This window comes from Molothrus aeneus, chromosome 1 (assembly GCF_037042795.1).
Source record: "Molothrus aeneus isolate 106 chromosome 1, BPBGC_Maene_1.0, whole genome shotgun sequence".
Lineage (NCBI taxonomy): Eukaryota > Metazoa > Chordata > Aves > Passeriformes > Icteridae > Molothrus > Molothrus aeneus.
The window spans coordinates 88661982-88679985 of NC_089646.1; the positions used below are offsets into that span (position 1 = coordinate 88661982).

General features: G+C 40.7%; 1 protein-coding gene across 1 annotated transcript; it reads right to left on the reverse strand.

Annotated features, from left to right (window-relative positions):
* Nucleotides 1-882: 882 nt before the first annotated feature.
* On the reverse strand, nt 883-17987 carry BAG1 (BAG cochaperone 1). Its single transcript, XM_066560439.1, has 7 exons — nt 17780-17987; nt 13809-13937; nt 13597-13679; nt 12782-12895; nt 12207-12314; nt 6588-6650; nt 883-4249 (listed from the first exon to the last, which is right to left on the reverse strand). The coding sequence occupies exons 1-7, from the start codon at nt 17820-17822 to the stop codon at nt 4160-4162; spliced, it is 630 nt and encodes a 209-aa protein (XP_066416536.1). The 5' UTR covers nt 17823-17987; the 3' UTR covers nt 883-4159.
* Between the last annotated feature and the right edge of the window lie 17 nt (nt 17988-18004).

Sequence of the window (18004 nt, forward strand, 5' to 3'; positions counted from 1 at the left end):
ATAAGCTGCCTGAAACGTACCCCACCCCTCACGCCAAACCAAATAAGTAAAAGATAATAAACATTGCATCCCATACGTCCAGATCCAGAAAAAACAGAATCACAGGGTGGGTCAGGTTGGAAGGCATCACAGCGGGTCATCTGGTCCAACCTGCCTGGCACACGACTGTGTCCAGATGGTTTTTTATATCTTCAGTGAGGAAAACTCCACAGCCTGACAACCTGTTCCAGTGCACGGTGTGCAACACAACTGTGTAAAGTACTTTATGTTATTAAAAAAAAAAAAAAAAAACCAACAACCAACCCAGCTTTTTAAAAATTCTGTGTCATTGCCAGTCCTGGGAACACTGGAGGCCCCAAATCAGGCACTCTCCAGTATAGTTTTTATGAAGATCCCCCAATGCAGGGAAGAATGATGCATCTGACTCCATGGATTCAGAGGGCTAATTAGTTACTTTATTATACTATACTATATTAAAGAGATACATACTAGACTACATCATACTTACTTCTAACTTACTTCTAACTACTACTTACTTCTACTACTACTCTGCCCAAGAGTCGTGACCCACACACGTGGATCCAACTGGTCACCTCGGGTAAACAATCTCCAGAATACATTCCACCTGCACACAAAAACAGGAGCAGCAAATGAGGTAAGAATTGGTTTGATCACTCTTTTCTCTGCTTCTCCAGGAAAAACCCTGAGAGAGAGAATTGTCTCTCTCTGTTCAGAGAATGTGAATCCCACACTCTGGGAGGCCCTGCTCAATGCCCTGCACAGCGCACACGGCAGCACCAGCCAGAGCCCTGTGTGCCTTCTCCACTAAAATACAGCCCAAATACAGAATTTAGTGACTACAACATGACCAAGGACAGCAGAGAACTTTCCAGGTTTTATTTTTATCTTTTCATTTATCACAGTACAATAACGTGAGTTAACCAAAAAAAGAGAAAAAAAAAATCTAGTGCCAACTTCCACGGTGTCAAGTGCTCCACTCCAAACCATGAGTGTCCATTAGAAGTCAAAAAGTGTTGCTCCAGGCTTACAGTGACATTACCTTCCAGAGGACTTGGTCATGGAGGTTGCCACTATAATTTTGTGCTGTTTCCAGAGAGCAACCCATCCCATGGCTCCAGACTCCACATTTCCCTGAGTCGGGTTTGGTTCTTCTCACACCAGCCCACAGGATCTGGGAGAGAAAAGGGGCCAAGGGCATGTGCAATTCAATTTCCATTTTGATAAAAGACAAATCCTATGGTACATTTTGCCAGGATGGCAAATCCAAGGTCTGTAAACACAGCCAGAGCAACACAGCAACTGGAGGAAGACGATGGGCTAAGTGCAACTAAGGCAAAAGGGAGTAACTTCTGTTTTGACACGATCATGGCAGATTGTTGGGCTGAGGAAACGATTCAGTAGCAAAACAGGTATCACAGTACACCTGAACTACAGAATCAGTGAGACTATAGTTTAAGCTTGATTATTTATATTTACAAACTCTGAAGAATATTTAAAATCACATCTTCCTTCCCCTTCCTCCCACAATTGCAGTCTGCTGCACTTTTGAAAAGCACAGATGCTGGCTTTTACTGAATTTAAGGCTATTCTGACAAAAAAAATGTTTTCAACTCCCCTCTCCAAAACTAAGTATAAAAGTCAATTCACTCTAGAATGTCTTGGATAACTCTAAATACAACCATCCGTTTTCCAAAACAAATCAACTCATTTTTATATTTGGAAGACAAAACAATTTATACTGCAGAAGTTGGTCTTCATGCACATACTTCTGTCCTAGAGACCAAACTGCTTAGCACTGCAAGGTAAATGTGGCTCAGGACACCCACCCTCTGCTGAACACAGATGTGCTGGTGGGAGAGGCTCACCATCACTCTCTTTGCCTCAAAGTACCAGACCATCAAAAGATCTGCTGTGGAACATCCTGAAGTTAATCCTCCTTGCTCTGAGACAGGCTGAGGATGTACTCACACAAGCACATCTAAGGAAGCAGCGATTTCTGGGGAAGACTGTTGGGAAGACAATGTCTGCCTGTAAATGTTCTCACCCAAGAGAGAAATCTACACAGGAACAGCAGAAATGGACACAGTCCTGGCCATGACCACAGCTCTCAGTTCTCTCCCTGGGCACAGGGGGATTCTTGCTTATTGTACATGCACCTGTGAAAGCTCAACACATTAGAGAGCCCACATTTGGGAGGGTGAGGATCCTTTCCATCATAGGAAAGTGGTTGATTTTGCATTCCCTGAATTAGGCAAGTGTTGCTGGTGGTTTAAGAGTCAGCTGAATCTGGTCCAGAAGCAGCCACAGGATAGGCAGGGCTTCACAAAAATGACTATGACTGATGCTTCCTCCTCTTAACTCCAAAGTGCTGGGAAAATGCAGCATGACAGACTAGTTAGCCTAGGGAAAAATCTTCCACAGTCCTACCATACCAAATCCTAACATGATAGATAAGGTTACTAAGAGTTAAGACTATGAAATCCTCCATAGATGCTGATAAGAGAATTTCATAAGGAAAAAATATAAGCTTGGAGTAACTGGTTAACAGCAAAACACATGGCAACTCAAATCTTGGTATGATCAGCCAGCATTTTTAGAATATAAGTGACCCTTTGTAATGCACAGCTATTACTTCATTTACTTTCAATGGCATTTTTCACTAAAAAAATGTTCCTCCAATTACGAACATCAAAGACAATACTGTAATAATAACACTTCAGGTATTATTTAAACTTCATAACTTATCAGAAGTTAAGATCTTTTTACATACATTTTCTACTTTTATCTTGAAAGGACAGCTAACCTTAAAACATATGGATAATGCCTCACTACCTAAAGGCCAATTCTAAACATTCTCAGTCTGACTCATTTGGGATGAAGAGTTTATTTCTTGCACAGAAAGAGGCTCCTTCCCAGTCCCTGCTTTGCTGGCTGCTGTGTATCTGTATGACCTCCCAATGAGGAGCATCAGTGAAAAAGCAGCTCCTGTACATTTATGTTACCTACAGGCTGACATGCTCCACAGTCTGCTCAGAACCTCTGAGCAACCACTGCAAAGTTGGCTGCACCCACTCAAAGTTTGGGTCTCCTGCAATAGCTGACTTCTCACCTAAGAGAGAAGGTTAAGCACAGTACATATGTGACTGCAAGACTCAGCCATAACCCTCACACAGATGGCATTGCTAAAATAAACCTGTGTCTCTTTGCAACATGTTATAAAAATTCACTGATTGCCTTAACAGACTGGAATAATCACTGCATTTTCCCATTAAATATAGCATCATGAATTCAGCAAATTCAGAAAAAAGTATAAAAAAAACCTTTCAAAATAGCTCCTCCGTTATACCTTGCTTGAAGTGAACCCTTGGTATTTGAGCAGCATGAGTAATCTCATTTCATTTCTCAACTCAAGACAGAACACAAATAATAAAAATACAAATAATCTATAAAAACCACAGTACATCAGAAATCTGTGTAAAAAACATACATCTGTATCAAGGAGCTCAGTAACAACTTAAAGCACCACTCAAAATTAAGTACCATACATGTTACAGTACATTCCATTTATTATGACAATTTAAGGCTAAAATAGGTACGACTCCCTTATAGTCAAGCTTTCTTATATTTATAAATGCATACAAACATTAAGTAGATACAAATGTGTAGGGGTTTTTTATTGCTCTGAACTGTCTACTAGAATGTTCAGCTTTCCCAGATGTTGTCTCAGTTTGCCTTTTTCAATCTAGCTGTAGTCCTACAACTGCAACTTATGGCACTTGTACGATTATAGGCCTTCTTTGATTTGAGCTGTAAATAAATTCAAAGATATATCAGACAAAACTGCCCACCACTGAAAACTTCATAACTTAGTTAACTAAACTATCTTATTGTCCATAAGATACACAATTCACAAAGATTAGCTCAGCCATTCTTCAGGAAGGATTTCTTTTCAAAATAATAGTTCTAACCAAGCGGCAAACAAGACAACCAGCAAGAAATGATTGACTGGTGCCAGTCTAACAGACTGGGCTTTGAGGGGAAAAAAAAAAGGAAGCTGGATATGTGCTCCAAAACAAAGAGCAAACTTTTCTTCTTGCTCATAGAGCAATTATGTTTCCTAATTATGTAAGGCGATGCCTCATTCTGCCAGTGCCAAATTCTTTGACTGCAGCTTGTCCATTTCTTGGCCAATGTTCCCTTCAATGGTATCACACTGGGCAAGAAAAACCTGAGAATAAAAAACAAACAAATGTTATTGAATCCACAGTTTGCACCCAGAGGTGTTTCTGAAGAACTGAAAGTACAGTTCCTATAGTGAATTTGAAGATGTCAACTCAACAACCACTTTCCAGTAGTTTTGGTAATAGCCTATGCACATCTGCATTTACCCAGAATCCAACAGAAATGTGACACTGGATAAGGCTAATAAGGATAACAGCATGGCTGCCCACCATCACCAGTCCAGATGATTACACATTTTCAGTTGATCCAAAGTTCATAAGTGACAATAGGAAAAACAAAGGTTCAGACAAGTTAGTGCTTCATTCAGTTTGGAACATGACTTCTAAGCTCCTTTCTAACACATACTTCAGAGGCCAAGGCTGGGAGGGACAAACCTGCTCTAACTTAAAACAAGCTTTCATTAAACCAAGACCTTTTCAACTTCACAAGGCACCACTGAACCTTCATCTTCATCGGTAGCTGGTGTTCCTCAAAAAACAGAAGGCTCCATTCAAGAAAAAGCAGTCCACAGCACCTTATGCTTTCTTAGAACCTGCCCACGAGTTCTCACAAGTAGAGTAACACAAAGAGAGCAACTGGCAGCCAGCAGCCTCTGGTCACTTTGCTCAGCCTGTACACAGCACAACACGCCAGCACTTTAAGCCAATAAACTGTTTTAGGCCAGCCCCAAGGTATGCAAGCACAGTGCACTTCCTGAGAAAGATTCTCCCATTAGCTCTTCATGTCTCGCCTTTGTTTTTGCTACGTCTGCACCAGACTGACAGTCAAACCAGACATTTCATGTTATTAAATTAAAATGACAGTAAGAAAGCACTTTCCTTGTAGAGCAGCAAACTGTTGTGCCATGTTAATGCTCCTCAACCATTACACTGCTTTGAATCATCTGTTTCCAACCAATCCCTTGAACTGTCATCAACTCACGTCTGTAAGAACTTGAACAATGAAAAAGCGAAAGTGGTAACAAACTGCAATTGAGGGCTGCTACTCTTTCATATTTATCTTCCCACCCTGGAAGATGTGTGACTGCCAGCAGTAGAGGGCAGTTAATAGCTCCCCCTTGCTTTCATGGATACTTAAAAATAATAAGCACAACTTGTCACTGTTTTCTTATTCTTGCTCTGGAAAAACAAACTGTTGTTGACAGCTCTGGTCTGAAACCCCTGAAGATTCTTCTGGAGTCCTCAAAGGGTTCATAACCCACAGCTGCATAATGCTGTGCATATAAAAGCACATAAATAATTCTGATCTCTGCTCAACAGAACCCCTTTTATGCTTTAACAGCAGTTCTTAAACAAAGCCCCACTTACTTCTGCTGTAACTTCACCCAAGAGTGGAGATCCAGTAGCTTCCACAAAGTTGACAGCCACCACTCTATTACAAGTTTTGCTGCCTTGGTTAGGCACATGGAATCAGGAGTGTGTTCAGAACCCCCACATAACACAGCCACACCAGCAACCACCTTCATTCCCATTTGCATTACCTGAACTTATCTCAATAACTGAGTACAAAGTGCTTTGTTCCTAAAGCTGTAACTAAAACCATTTCTCCTATAAAGTACTTCTTGGTGGGCCTTCCTCTAAAATAGATGGCCATTCTAAAAGAACTTGTGAAACATCAATGGGAGGTATTTAACAAGGTTATAATAAAAGACAAAATCATTCAATTCTATATATGAATGCAAGGTACTTCCACAAACAATTTTTAGGAGCCCAACCTGTCACTAAGGTTAGCACAATAGAAATAAAAACAGTAATACAAATAGCATTACCCTTCATTTATGTAATTTTGAGTGGAGGGAGCTGAGTTCCAGTATTTACTAACAAACCTTCAGTTTAAGGTGTCTAAGAAAGCAATGCCTAGAAATTTACAAGCATCATACAAAAGCAATTAAACCCTCCATCCCCAGCACAGCTACTTTGCTGTACAGATCTCAAAGATCTACTCTCCAAAGAAATTTGGTGCATTGCAGTATAAGCTAAATTTTCCCAAGAACACCTCTGGCAAGGTCAGGAGTAGGTCAGCAGGAGTTACAGTTAACTGCATCCTTGTGCCCAGACCTCAGGCATTACTCCAGTCCATCAAGATTCAAAAAAGGAGGAGTGATCAATCCATTGTCTTTACAAGTTATCAGAATTACTTCATAACATCAGGCAGCCATAAGACGAGCCATTAATGTAAATAACAAACATTATCTGAAAACAGCATGACCTATGAAAATCTGTACTTTGTCTGCTATTTTACTCAAAGGGAGGTCATACAAAATACCAATGTAAGAACAAACACTGAAAAAATCTAAACAGCTCATTTTCACAAAGAAAACTCACCTGGACCCTCTTCACTAACCCCTTCTTTTTCAGTTTGCAGTCACTGAAATTCTCTGGCAGATTCTGCAGCAAAATAAGCAAACAAGTTGATGCAGGTTAATGCTGAAATGAACAAATTAGACTTACAGCAAAAACTGGAATTACCAAAGAATCCTCTGAATAGGCATCCTGTCATGCCTGCTCAGTAAGGATGATTATAAAGAAAGAATCTATAAGAAAAACTTATTAAAAAGCCAGGGATGCAGCTGACTGCAAAGAACAGAGACAGCAAACCTACCACGTGTCTTTAGGGAATATACAGCAACAGACTACACACACTGCTTTTTCTGCTGTGGTGTGTGTTAACTGTTCTTCAGAGCTTTTTCAGAGATTAAAACATGAACAAATTTCTTAGAAATACATTCACTCAATCACTTGCCATCATTGGAATGTATCATTAGTAATGCAGCCATTGCCAGTCTAAGCTGTACATCTGATCATCCCTGGAATGTACTCATGGAAGGCAACAGATGTGAAGTGTTACACAATGTCAGCTTTTCATTTAATTCAAACTGCATCATTTTATGTACTCCTGCCACCCATTATGTTCATGTATGTCATCCTGGCAAGTGCTACATGCTTTGTCCTTTTTGAGCTACGTGAAACCGGGGTGTTGCTGAGGAATGGTGCTCAGCATTATGATTTTTTTCTCAACAGATGTACAGGTGATGATCATTATATAAAGTTTATGTGAACATTCTTAAAAACACTGTGTTCTCACTGGTGAAAATGCATAAAAATCTTGGGAGTTTCTCACTAGTTTACCTTTTATTTTCCACCCTAAGTCCAGACCAAGAACACAGGTTTCCCTAACCTAATCTGTTTCATTTCAGCCAAAATGTCAACACAGCTGGGAAGTTTAGATACATAAACTTTTGTAAAAATCAAAATACAAACAACAACAACAACAACAACAAAAAAAAAAAGGCGCTCTTTTCTTTTATTGTTCAGACAAATGGATTCTACTCTCCCTGTTTGCTGCCCATGCTGTGTGCACTGGTGTGAGGCACTTCAACTGGGCCGTGTCACCTCCCTATGGGAAGACTCCTTATCTCCTCAGCAGTGTTTCCCTCTTGAGCTCTAACAGCATGAAGGCTACAGTAGAAAGCTACAACCTAGTGTCCATTACTGAAACTTGGTAGGAAAGTAACAAAACTGTAATGAGCACAGAGGCTAAGGGGGGATGAAGTGGAGGATAGAAAAGGGTGGAAAGTTGCCAACCCAGATATAACAATATGGAAAATTACAGGGAGAAAATGTGATTGCTGCTCCCTAGATGGAATGAGGTCAGCGTGCCCGACTTCCCACAAATAAACACTAAGGGGGCCCAAAGAGAGGGTGCACTGGAGACACCATGGCCGGAGTCTGTCCAAAAGGATTTTGGGGGAAGAGAGGATTTTGGGGCAAGAGGGGGAACATGGTGATACCTTGTAGCTGATAAGCCACGTAACAGCTGTCAGCCAAGGAAGGAAAAAGATTTCCTGCAGTTGAACCAGCAACTGTGGCAAAATCACAGATGCCCACCTCCATTCCAAAGTTTACCTTGGATGAAATACTAATTTATGACTCCAACCTCAAAGGTCACCTCAGATGTAATACTGACATTACCCACCTCCAAAGTACAACCACCCCCCACTGAACATGATGCATGACTAGAGTCACTCTAGCTCCACCTAAACGTAAAAATAAGAGTAAGTTAAAAATGGCATAAATATAGGGAAGACTCCATTATTGGGTATTAGAGCTGGTTAGCATATTGCTTTAAGTACATTTTTGCAGCCAGATACTACCACCAGCAATCCTGTCAAGAGTTTTCTATTGTATTAATAAAGGAGGGCTATTCTATAAACTGGTAAAGTGAGTCCTTCAAGGGCACTTAAGAGTCACTGGCAACAGGTAACATATTTGACTGTGGATAACCAAGAGAGGGTCCCTCTTATGCTGTTGTGTCCTGAATTTGTCCCTGAATCTTGCCTGGGGCACCAACAGACCAACTAAAGATGTGGAAGTCCAGGAGGGGTCTCTCTGTTTGCATGTGACCCCAAGCAGGTCAGCTGAACCACCCTTGCACCAAGTGAGCTGCTCAGGGAAGGGTAACAGGACACTCACAGACTGCTGGGCACAAGGTCTCAGGTAACCTGGGGCACTGACACACAAATCAAACAGAAAGGGCTGGAAAAAACCTTCCCTTTCAGGTGACAATGCTTCTTGAGCTTTAGAAATCCCTTTCTCTGAAGGTCTGATTTCATGTTTACAATTCACGCTAAGAGATTAAAGTACTATAATAAGAAATGCTTATCACATTTTTATTGATTCAGATAAATTAAAAAAATTTAGCAATCTTTAATAAAGTCTCATCTTATTTTAAGTGGAAAAACTTCCCACATGTCTGGAAAATATTTGTTACAGGAACAGTGGTGGGATTTTTTTCAGAATACGTCTTGCTTTTAATCCCTGAAATGTTAATTTCATATGGATTTATCCAATGACAAGTATAGCAGAGAAAAGGAGACAGTTAAATTTCATCAGAACAGCCTGTTAATTTAAGTAAGTTCTACAGAGGAACTATAATTTTAAAAAATCTTCAGGAAAGGAGGATGGGCCACCAGAGCACAACTATGAGTCAGTAGTGCTAATCAACATCCTCAATACTGATAGACGCAATTTGACAGATTTGTTGTGAATTTATGTTAACAAAATCAGTGACTGGTATTTCAGAAGAGAAAGTTTTTTTCAATTCTTAGAACAATCTGTTCTCTGCAATATTGTCTTTTTAGATTAAAAAAATCTGCCATTTAATAGGAGACCATCTTGAGGACAAAGTGAGTGCTCCCACTGCAATATTGGTGAAAACATTCATTAAAACAGAGCTGGGTCACAGGTACATACTGTCACAGGTCATGACTGTGGATTCAAACCTTCCTACTGATTTCAGAAAAATTTTGCTTTTTCTTGAAAAACCCTTTCAGATATTTAAAAAACTGGTCCAGATGACCAAGTAAAACATTTCCTGTGTTCCTCTCACTGAGATTTGTAATAAATAGTGTACTTTGACTTCTATTCCTGGACCAATTGTCTTAACTGATGAAAAAAACAGCACATCTGTGAATGCACACACACAAATTTTCTAGTATTGAACAAGACTCAACTGACTTCTTCTTGAAGAAAAGTTCTAAGATCTGTGGTTTATGGCAATGTCTGACTGTGTCAGACAAATTAAAATTTTGTAAGATGCCGTGAAAGCAATAGCTATTTAAACACATTTATGTTACAATGCTTAAGTTACAGATGCTCTACCCAAAAGCATCCCTTCAGGACTTTTCCTTCACATCTCTGGCAGTGACAGCACTTTTTCTCTCACACCCCACTACTGTATGATTATAAACTTACTTTTTCACCTTCCAAATCCCATATTTTAAATTCACAATTGTTGAATGCATGGTGTCTTGTAAAAGTATTTAGTTCCAAACTCAGCTCCTCTAATTAATGAGCTTGACTGCTACCAGTAAGAGTCATACTCCGAGAATAGAAGGAAAACAGTATGCAGGCTTCCTCACCCTTATCTCTCTGTAACCAACCAAATCTCATTTGCATATGTGAGTGATCCAAATAACACACAGCAGCTGAGACACCTTAATGAGTTGTGACAATTCTGCCAAAGAAAAAAGCTGGAATATTTATAGTGTGAGCTTGCTGGTATGTTTGACTTCTACAATGCATCATCCATTCTTCTCAGTCAGTCACATTTTTCCCCTCTGTATTTTTTAACATGCTGTTGACTCAATCAACAGCACCTCTACATGTTCAATAGCATTTAACAGATGTGTCACAACTAGCTTTTTACTTGGCTACTGGAAAGAATGCTAATTTCTTGTATAAACCAATTTTACAATAAGATAAAATACTGCTTTGCATTTCTATTTGCCATTTCCTACTCCAGTGGAACTCATTTATTGCTCATACACATCCCTCACTACCAGTCTGTACTGCTGCCTCCACAGAATGCACAACCACATCAGAGCTGAGTGCTGCCTCAGTAAGTTGGTGCCCTGTTAATTTGACCTGGTGTGACACCAGCACTTTGAACTCCCACATTTTATGTAAATGTTCCATCCACCTACATGTATTTAATCTGCAAGATTGCACATTAGTCCAGTTTTCATGACAAATGTCACAGCCAGTTTTGTATATTAAAAGAAACAAATATGTGCAATGTTACTGCAATCACTGTCAATCCAAACCCTCACTTATTTAAAAAAAAAACCAAAAAACTCAACTTTTCAATGTCAAATGTCAGAGGCTCTTATTCAATAAAGTAACAATTACTACAGATTTTGGAAGAAATTACTTGTAATTAGTCTTAGCTCTGGCTGCTCCACTTTCTCATGAAACAAAGTACAGGGACCCCATTATTTCCCAAATCTAAACACCAAGTTACTGATTATAAGTCTTCTAAAACATTGTGCTAGACCTAAGATCCCTTGTCCAGTACTATGTAGAGTATTTTGGATAAGGAGATACAGCACAGCATGCTTTCTGTTTAAACCACACAAAAAGTAACAGAACTAAAAGTAAACTTGGGAAATTTGAATTTGGATTCTTCTGGAAGCAGTGAAGCAGTTTTACAAGGCTGCCTGCTGGGTTCCAGAACTGCACCCAGAATACAAGTATTGAGATTTTTTCCAAATAGGATTTGGTATCAAAACTTGAAGGGGTCAGAAATAAGCTTTAACCCCATTCAATTGAGACAGTTGTTGCCACCTTACTGATATTTTCATGACAACACATAGTAAATCTGCCATTTCAAGCAGGAAATCAGTTATATGAAGTCTTTATGTCTAACAGCATTCAATAACAGTCAGCACAATAATCTCCTTTATATGAGGCACAAAATGAAACAGAAATTTGAAGACTTCAAAATACTTAGAATATAGCAATATTTTTAAAAAGTATTTAGAACTGTTGGCTATAACAAGCAGCAAAGACTACATTATCATCATGGGCTTACAATACAAAAGCAGGAAATTAGTTAGTAAGCTTCCACCACTCCCAGAAACACATCCATATTACATAGCATTTGATGATGGCCAGTTCAAATTATTACTCTGATTTGGTCCACTGCTGAACTTTTACAAAGAGTCCATCAAATTAAACTACACTGATTTCACCAGTTATAGGTATTTGCATAGCATATTTCTGAAAAAAAAAAATCCAAGATAAGGTCACTGTACCAAGGAGGAGACCCAAAGACACCACTACCACAGAAAAGCAGCATTTTCCTTCAGAGCAGGTTATTATGATCTTGATATGCAACATAATTATATAATGAGGCTTACCAGCAGACAGAGAAACCAAGTAAGGAAATACACTGGTTGGGGCAATTTTCTATTTATCTCTGTACAAGACCCTTATTCTCATCTAGCTCTGAGCTACTACATGACACAGGAAGATGTATATTATACTCTGAAAATGTAATGTAAGGTTATGACCCACTAATGACTGTGAAGCATTTGGATAGCCAAAAATAAATTTCTTAGTACATTAAAATATCAAGTAAGTTTCTGTTGGTTAGTTACTTACAATGGCATCAATCTGTTCAAGGGTCTTCATGAACTGCTCTGCAGTTCCTTTTATCCTCTTGTCCAGCTGTTTTAGTGCTTCTGCTTGGAGATCCTTTGCTAAAAATCCCTGAAGAAGAAAAAAACAAAATTATTCTATACTCAACACAATACTCACCTTAGAAAATCCACAATGGCAGAAAATATACTTTACTATTTCTGTATTTTCAAGCATGATAGGGACTCCAATCTTAATCTGTATTCTTCTGTATTTTATCAATTCTTGACATGGTAAATGTAAGATCTGTTAGGTTTACTAAAATGATAGACATGTAATAGACCTTCTTCCAGGTATATGTAAGTTATCCCATATGAAACAATATTTACTTTTTTCCAAACATTGCCATGTGTCTATTTTGCAAACTCATAAATGGCATTTGGAATTGACTAAGAATTATTACTGACTCTTGGACATTTAGGAGGGGCAGCTATTACTGACTACTCAAAACCTCCAAACTGTTTTGTTTGGGTTTTTTTACATAGAAATACCTACTAAATTGCTTTGCAAAGATATAAAGTGATACAAAACTGGCATACCTTCTGGATACTTGTGAACTCTTTATTAACTTCCTCTAACTTATTAGCTATTTGCTCCACTGACTTCTCCAAATCTTTTAACTTCTTTAATTCAGCCTCTTCTTCTGGACTATTCTGTGTATTCAAAAGTACAACATTCACAACTAAGGAACAAATAAAGATACAATGCAGCTAAAAAGCAGCAGTGCTGATACAGACATAAAGGCTTCTAAGGATTTAGAATACACATTACACTGTGGCTATTCTTTCCATATTTCAATAACAACCAAATCAGCTTCTTCCAAAGCTTAATTACAAATATATGTAAATCAGCAATGTATATAAACACAATTAATGAGATTAATTTGAAGGAAAAAGGAGAAGTGCAATTTTTTCTTTTTGTCAACTTATCGTTTCTAAAGTATAGGCAATATTTACATCATAAGATTATTACCTCATCCTCAAGTTGCAAAACCAGCCACAAATCATTTCACCAGAAATAACCTAGATGATCAAAGCTCAGTAGCTACAGTTGGGAAAGTTTTTTTTTAAACCAGAAAAATAAGATGAGCAGATAATGTCATCAGTGCACAGAAAGCTCACGAGCACTGACCACAGATTAGGCAGAATCCTGTCAATAATGTAAATCAGAAGCCAGTCAATAATGTAATTTCAGAAAAGTACAAACTGCAGTTATTTGCAGTGTAAATGAGAGTGAACTCAACTTGTGTGTAATTTATAAAATTAACACTCCAGCTTGTTTCTGTGTTCAGCAGCTGACTTAGTGACAAAAATGATGATAGTTTAAGGGGAAAAAAGGTCCAAAGTATGCTTACCCTTTTCCCAATCAACATGACTTTGCAACCATTTTTAACACCAAGCGCTGATAATGGTTGTTCCAATTCTTTCAGAGACTTTCCTAAACAAAGAATGAGAGAGGAAAAAAATAGTTTAAGTCCAGTTGGTGGCATAAGAATTTATTTTTGTCATCATGGACACCTGATGAAAGCTCACCATCTATAAGAAACACAGCAGATTTATAAGTTACCTTTGTATATCAGTTTCTGAAAAGGAACGGGAACTCCAGTGACTTGTTCAATAAGTACAGCCATGTCTTGTAGTGTAGGTTCACCATCTTCTCGTTGGGAAGCAACTTGAATACTGTGCTTTTCATTACCTAGTAGAAAAAACAGATTAAGAGTAACTCTTATTGTAACCTAGAAAATATTACAGAGAGAATCCATCTCTAATACTTATTACTATTAATGCAGAAAGTTCTCAAATGACAGGCTCTCATGCAGAATCATAATTTTCAATCAAATTATTCTACCACACTTCCTTCCTCTTGAAGTGACTGACCTCAGCTGAAAATTTTGGTTTACACTGGAATAACCTGAAGAGTTTGACTTGGGTGTATTTTACTGGCATAATTTAGCTCTGGCTAAATATTATTCCCTATCTCTTTTTATGAGTACAGATGGTGTCCAGACATTCCCACAAGCTAAAGCATGAAAGCCCACACTATCCTGATATATCCCATTTCCTACTTGAGTCTTTGGTATCTGAGACAATTATCAATTCCTTTGCTCCCTTCTTCTCAAACATGAGAAACAAGCAATCATTGTCTACCCTGTTTCATCTCCATCACCAACCAGAGAGAATTCTCAGAGTACAAAAACTATTTCTCCCCATATACTACTGATAAGCAGACATAACCACTTGGAGAAGTCCCAGCTTCTCTGTCACCTTCCACTTCCTATTCAGACTCCCTAAGATTACTTGCATGCAAACAGGAAGTAGTTCTAAGGGGAAGAAAAGATTATGCCTATTAATCTCTGCTCTGCAACAGACTCTTCTACCACCCTCTGCTCCCACTCACATAAGGTCTGTCAATCTGAAAGCACCCACAGGAATCAACCACCTCTGGCTACAAGGGAAATCAAAACAGAAATTTTTTACTCTGCAGGAAGAGAGAACTTAACACATACAACAGAAGAAAAACTACACTCACACCTCTAATTTAAAGAGCGTGTATCTTTTACAAAGGAGAGTGCTAGGAAAATTGATTTTAAAATGCCCCAACCCCCCTACAGGCACATGATAAGTGACACTATGTCCTCAAATATTTTAAAGCTTCAAAAAGATTTGTTATTCCGAGACAACTTTAAGTTTAAGATCACATTATGCCCTTCTCACCCAAAGCACCTTCCATAAACTGCCCTTCTTATCAGTTTGTTTTGGGGGGGAAAAAACCCCACAATCTCAATACGTTTCAAAAGGTCATTTTGATATATACAACTGCTTTGTATGAGGGCTCTGCCCATGAGCAATTGAGAGGAAAAACAAACCACTAACTGAGGAAAAAAACAGATGAAGTTTGTGCAACAACAGAACCAGTTTAATTACAAATTATGAGCACCACTTTGGACAGACTATAAAAAATTTTACTGTAAATTCACAGCAGAGTGAAGTCACTATAAGGAACAACTCATGGGTTGCTCCAGGTGCCAGAGCTGAGATTCCCCTGCAGCCCACAGTGAAGACCACGGTGAAGCAGCTGTGCCCCTGCAACCTATGGAGGATCCCACAGCAGAGCAGGTGGATGCCTGTGACCCTGTGGGAAGCCTGTGCTGGGGTAGGCTCCTGGCAGGGACCTGCAGACCCATGGAGAAAAGAGCCCATGCTGGAGCAGGTTTGCTGGCAGGACTTGTCCCCCTGTGGGGGATGCACACTGGAGCAGTCTGCTCCTGAAGCACTGCAATCCGTAAGAGGAACCCATGCTGGAGCAGGGGATGAGTGTGAGGAGCCTGAAGAGGAAGGAGCAGCAGAGACAAAGTGTGATGAACTGACCAGAGCCCCCATTCCCCTGCACTGCTCAGGCAGGAGGAATTAGAGAATTCAGGAGGAAAGTTTAGCCCGAGGGAAAAGTAGTTTTTTCTTTTAGTTCTCACTGTTCTACTCTGATTTGAGTGTTAATAAATGACATGTTCCCAAGTTAAGTCTGTTTTGCCCATGACCTGATGAGTGCTCTCTCCCTGCCCCTCTCTCAAGCCATGAGCCTTTTGTTGTCTTTTCTGTCCCCCGCCCAGCTGAAAAGGGGAGTGACAGAATGGCTTTGGTGGGCATCTGATGTCCAGCCAGGGTCTGCCCACCACACTTGCAGACTGTCAAGTCACACATGTGGGTCTACTGTTCTATTTCTCAGCCCTAATTTCCATCTTTCCCACTTTCACTCATGCACACAAAACTTGACTAAAAATGTTCTGTGCAAAGTGGTCAAGCCACATCTGACAGCTGCAGGTGTAATTAACACAGATGAAGCCCAAGCTGAACAAAGGCTTCTATTTGCTATCTGTTAATGACAAAGTTATGATCAGGTAAGAAAACAATTAGAAAGACAAAAACATTCTCAGACAAGTAGGCTGTTGCCAAACAGCAAGACATTGGAATTATAAATATGTCAAATCATTAAACTGCTGACATTGCAAAATGAAAACCCCCTCAGATCAAATGGAATTCTCTGAAGGCACCAGTGAGCACATGAATCATGATGACTCCAACAAATTATTCCACAAAATTCCTCACCAAAGACTCTTAAATAAAACTACCAGGTGATAAAGGAAACATTTTAACAAAACAATTTGAAGCACAATTTGAAAACACGAATGAGCAATTACAAATAAACAATAAGCTTTAGAGGTGGAAACAACATTACCAACATAGGGCAAAAGAAACAAAGGCAGAAATTATTATTCAATTTTTAAAAAATACAATAAAAAATTACTAAGTTTTGCTAACAAAACTCAGCAGAACATCTTGTTGATTTAACACCTTACTATCTTCTTCATTCCTCCTACTGTCTCACTTAGATCCACTTCAAAATTTAACCACGGTGTTTCCCATCTTATTTGTAAGATTTGCGGAGTTCAAGCTGTTCTCAGCCCTTTACAGTAAGGTTTTATATTTTTTTATAGATACATCTTCCCCTCCACCTTTTTCTCCCTCCTCTGGTTTTTCTTTTCAAGGGGGGAAAAAAAGCTCACCTCAGCTGGCCTTTGAGTGACCCATTCCATCAGGTCAGCAGCCACCTGTCCTACCAAAGAAACCACTCTCTGTGGCAGCCTTGCAGCTCACTAGCTGCCAACACCGAAGCCTCTTCAACAAACCAGAAGGAAGCCTACTGGGTAGCATCTGCTTTTAACATGCAGTGCTGACTTCATCAATGTATTTCATCTAAATGAAGATTACCCAAACAGCAGAACCACAGAATGGATCAGCTTGAAGAGACCACAGTGGGTCATCTGGTCCAACTTCCCTGCCCAAGCAGGGTCATCCTAGAGCATGTGCCACAGGATTGTGTCCAGACAGTTCTTGAATATCTCCAGTGAGGGAGACTGCACAACCTTTCTAGGCAAGTTGTACCAAGGCACAGTCACTCCCACAATAAAGAAGTTCCTCCTCGTATTCAGGTGGAACTTCCTGTGCATCAGTTTCTGCCCATTGCCTCTTGTGCTATTGCTGAGCACCACTGAGAAGAGCCTGACTCCATCTTCTCGGCATCCCCCCTTCAGATACTCATTCATATCAATGAGGTCCCCTCTGTCATCTCTCCTCGAGGCTGAACAGGCCCAGCTCCCTCACCTCTTCCTTTTAAGAGAGATGCTCCAGTCCCCCCAAGATCCGACCTGTGCGACGGCCGCCGTGTCACCTGTTCCCCCACCACCCTGCCAGCACACCTACGCCCGCGATCCGGCTGGAGGAGACCCTGGCGAGCCGTGCCCAGTAAGGAGCGAAGCCTCATGGCACAGCCGGACGGATCCCGGGCTGAGCGGGCCCGGGCCGCGCCCCGCCGAGGCCGCCCCCGCCCGCCCCCACCGCCGGTGCAGCCAGGCCCGCCCGCCCCGCAGCGCCCGGTGCCGCTCCGGGCCGGGCCGGGATGGCGGGCGGAGGGGCGGGGAAGGGCCGGGAGCGGCCCCGCGGCCGGAGCTGCGCCCCCCGCCCGCTGCCCCGGGCGCTTACTGTAAGTGACGGTGACGGTCACCGGGGCTCCGGGCGCCGCCATCTCGCCCCGCCACAGGAACCGCCGGCGGCGCTGCCGGGGCGCGCCCGGAGCGCGTCACTTCCGCAGCAGGAACACGGCAATGCCGCTCTGCCGGCCCCACCGGCCCGCGGCTCCCGGCGGCAGCAGCAGCACAGACACGGCCGAGGCGAGAATGGGACCTGTTCCTCCCCGTCCCCAACCAG

Excerpts from the sequence above, each read along its gene's own strand:
- BAG1 (XM_066560439.1), bottom strand. The coding sequence starts at position 17,822 with ATGGCGGCGCCCGGAGCCCCGGTGACCGTCACCGTCACTTACA. Across the intron at positions 12,896-13,596 it reads TCATGTTGATTGGGAAAAGG|AATAGTCCAGAAGAAGAGGC; the intron begins GTAAGCATACTT and ends TTGAATACACAG. Across the intron at positions 6,651-12,206 it reads TTGAACAGATTGATGCCATT|AATCTGCCAGAGAATTTCAG; the intron begins GTAAGTAACTAA and ends ATTTTGCTGCAG.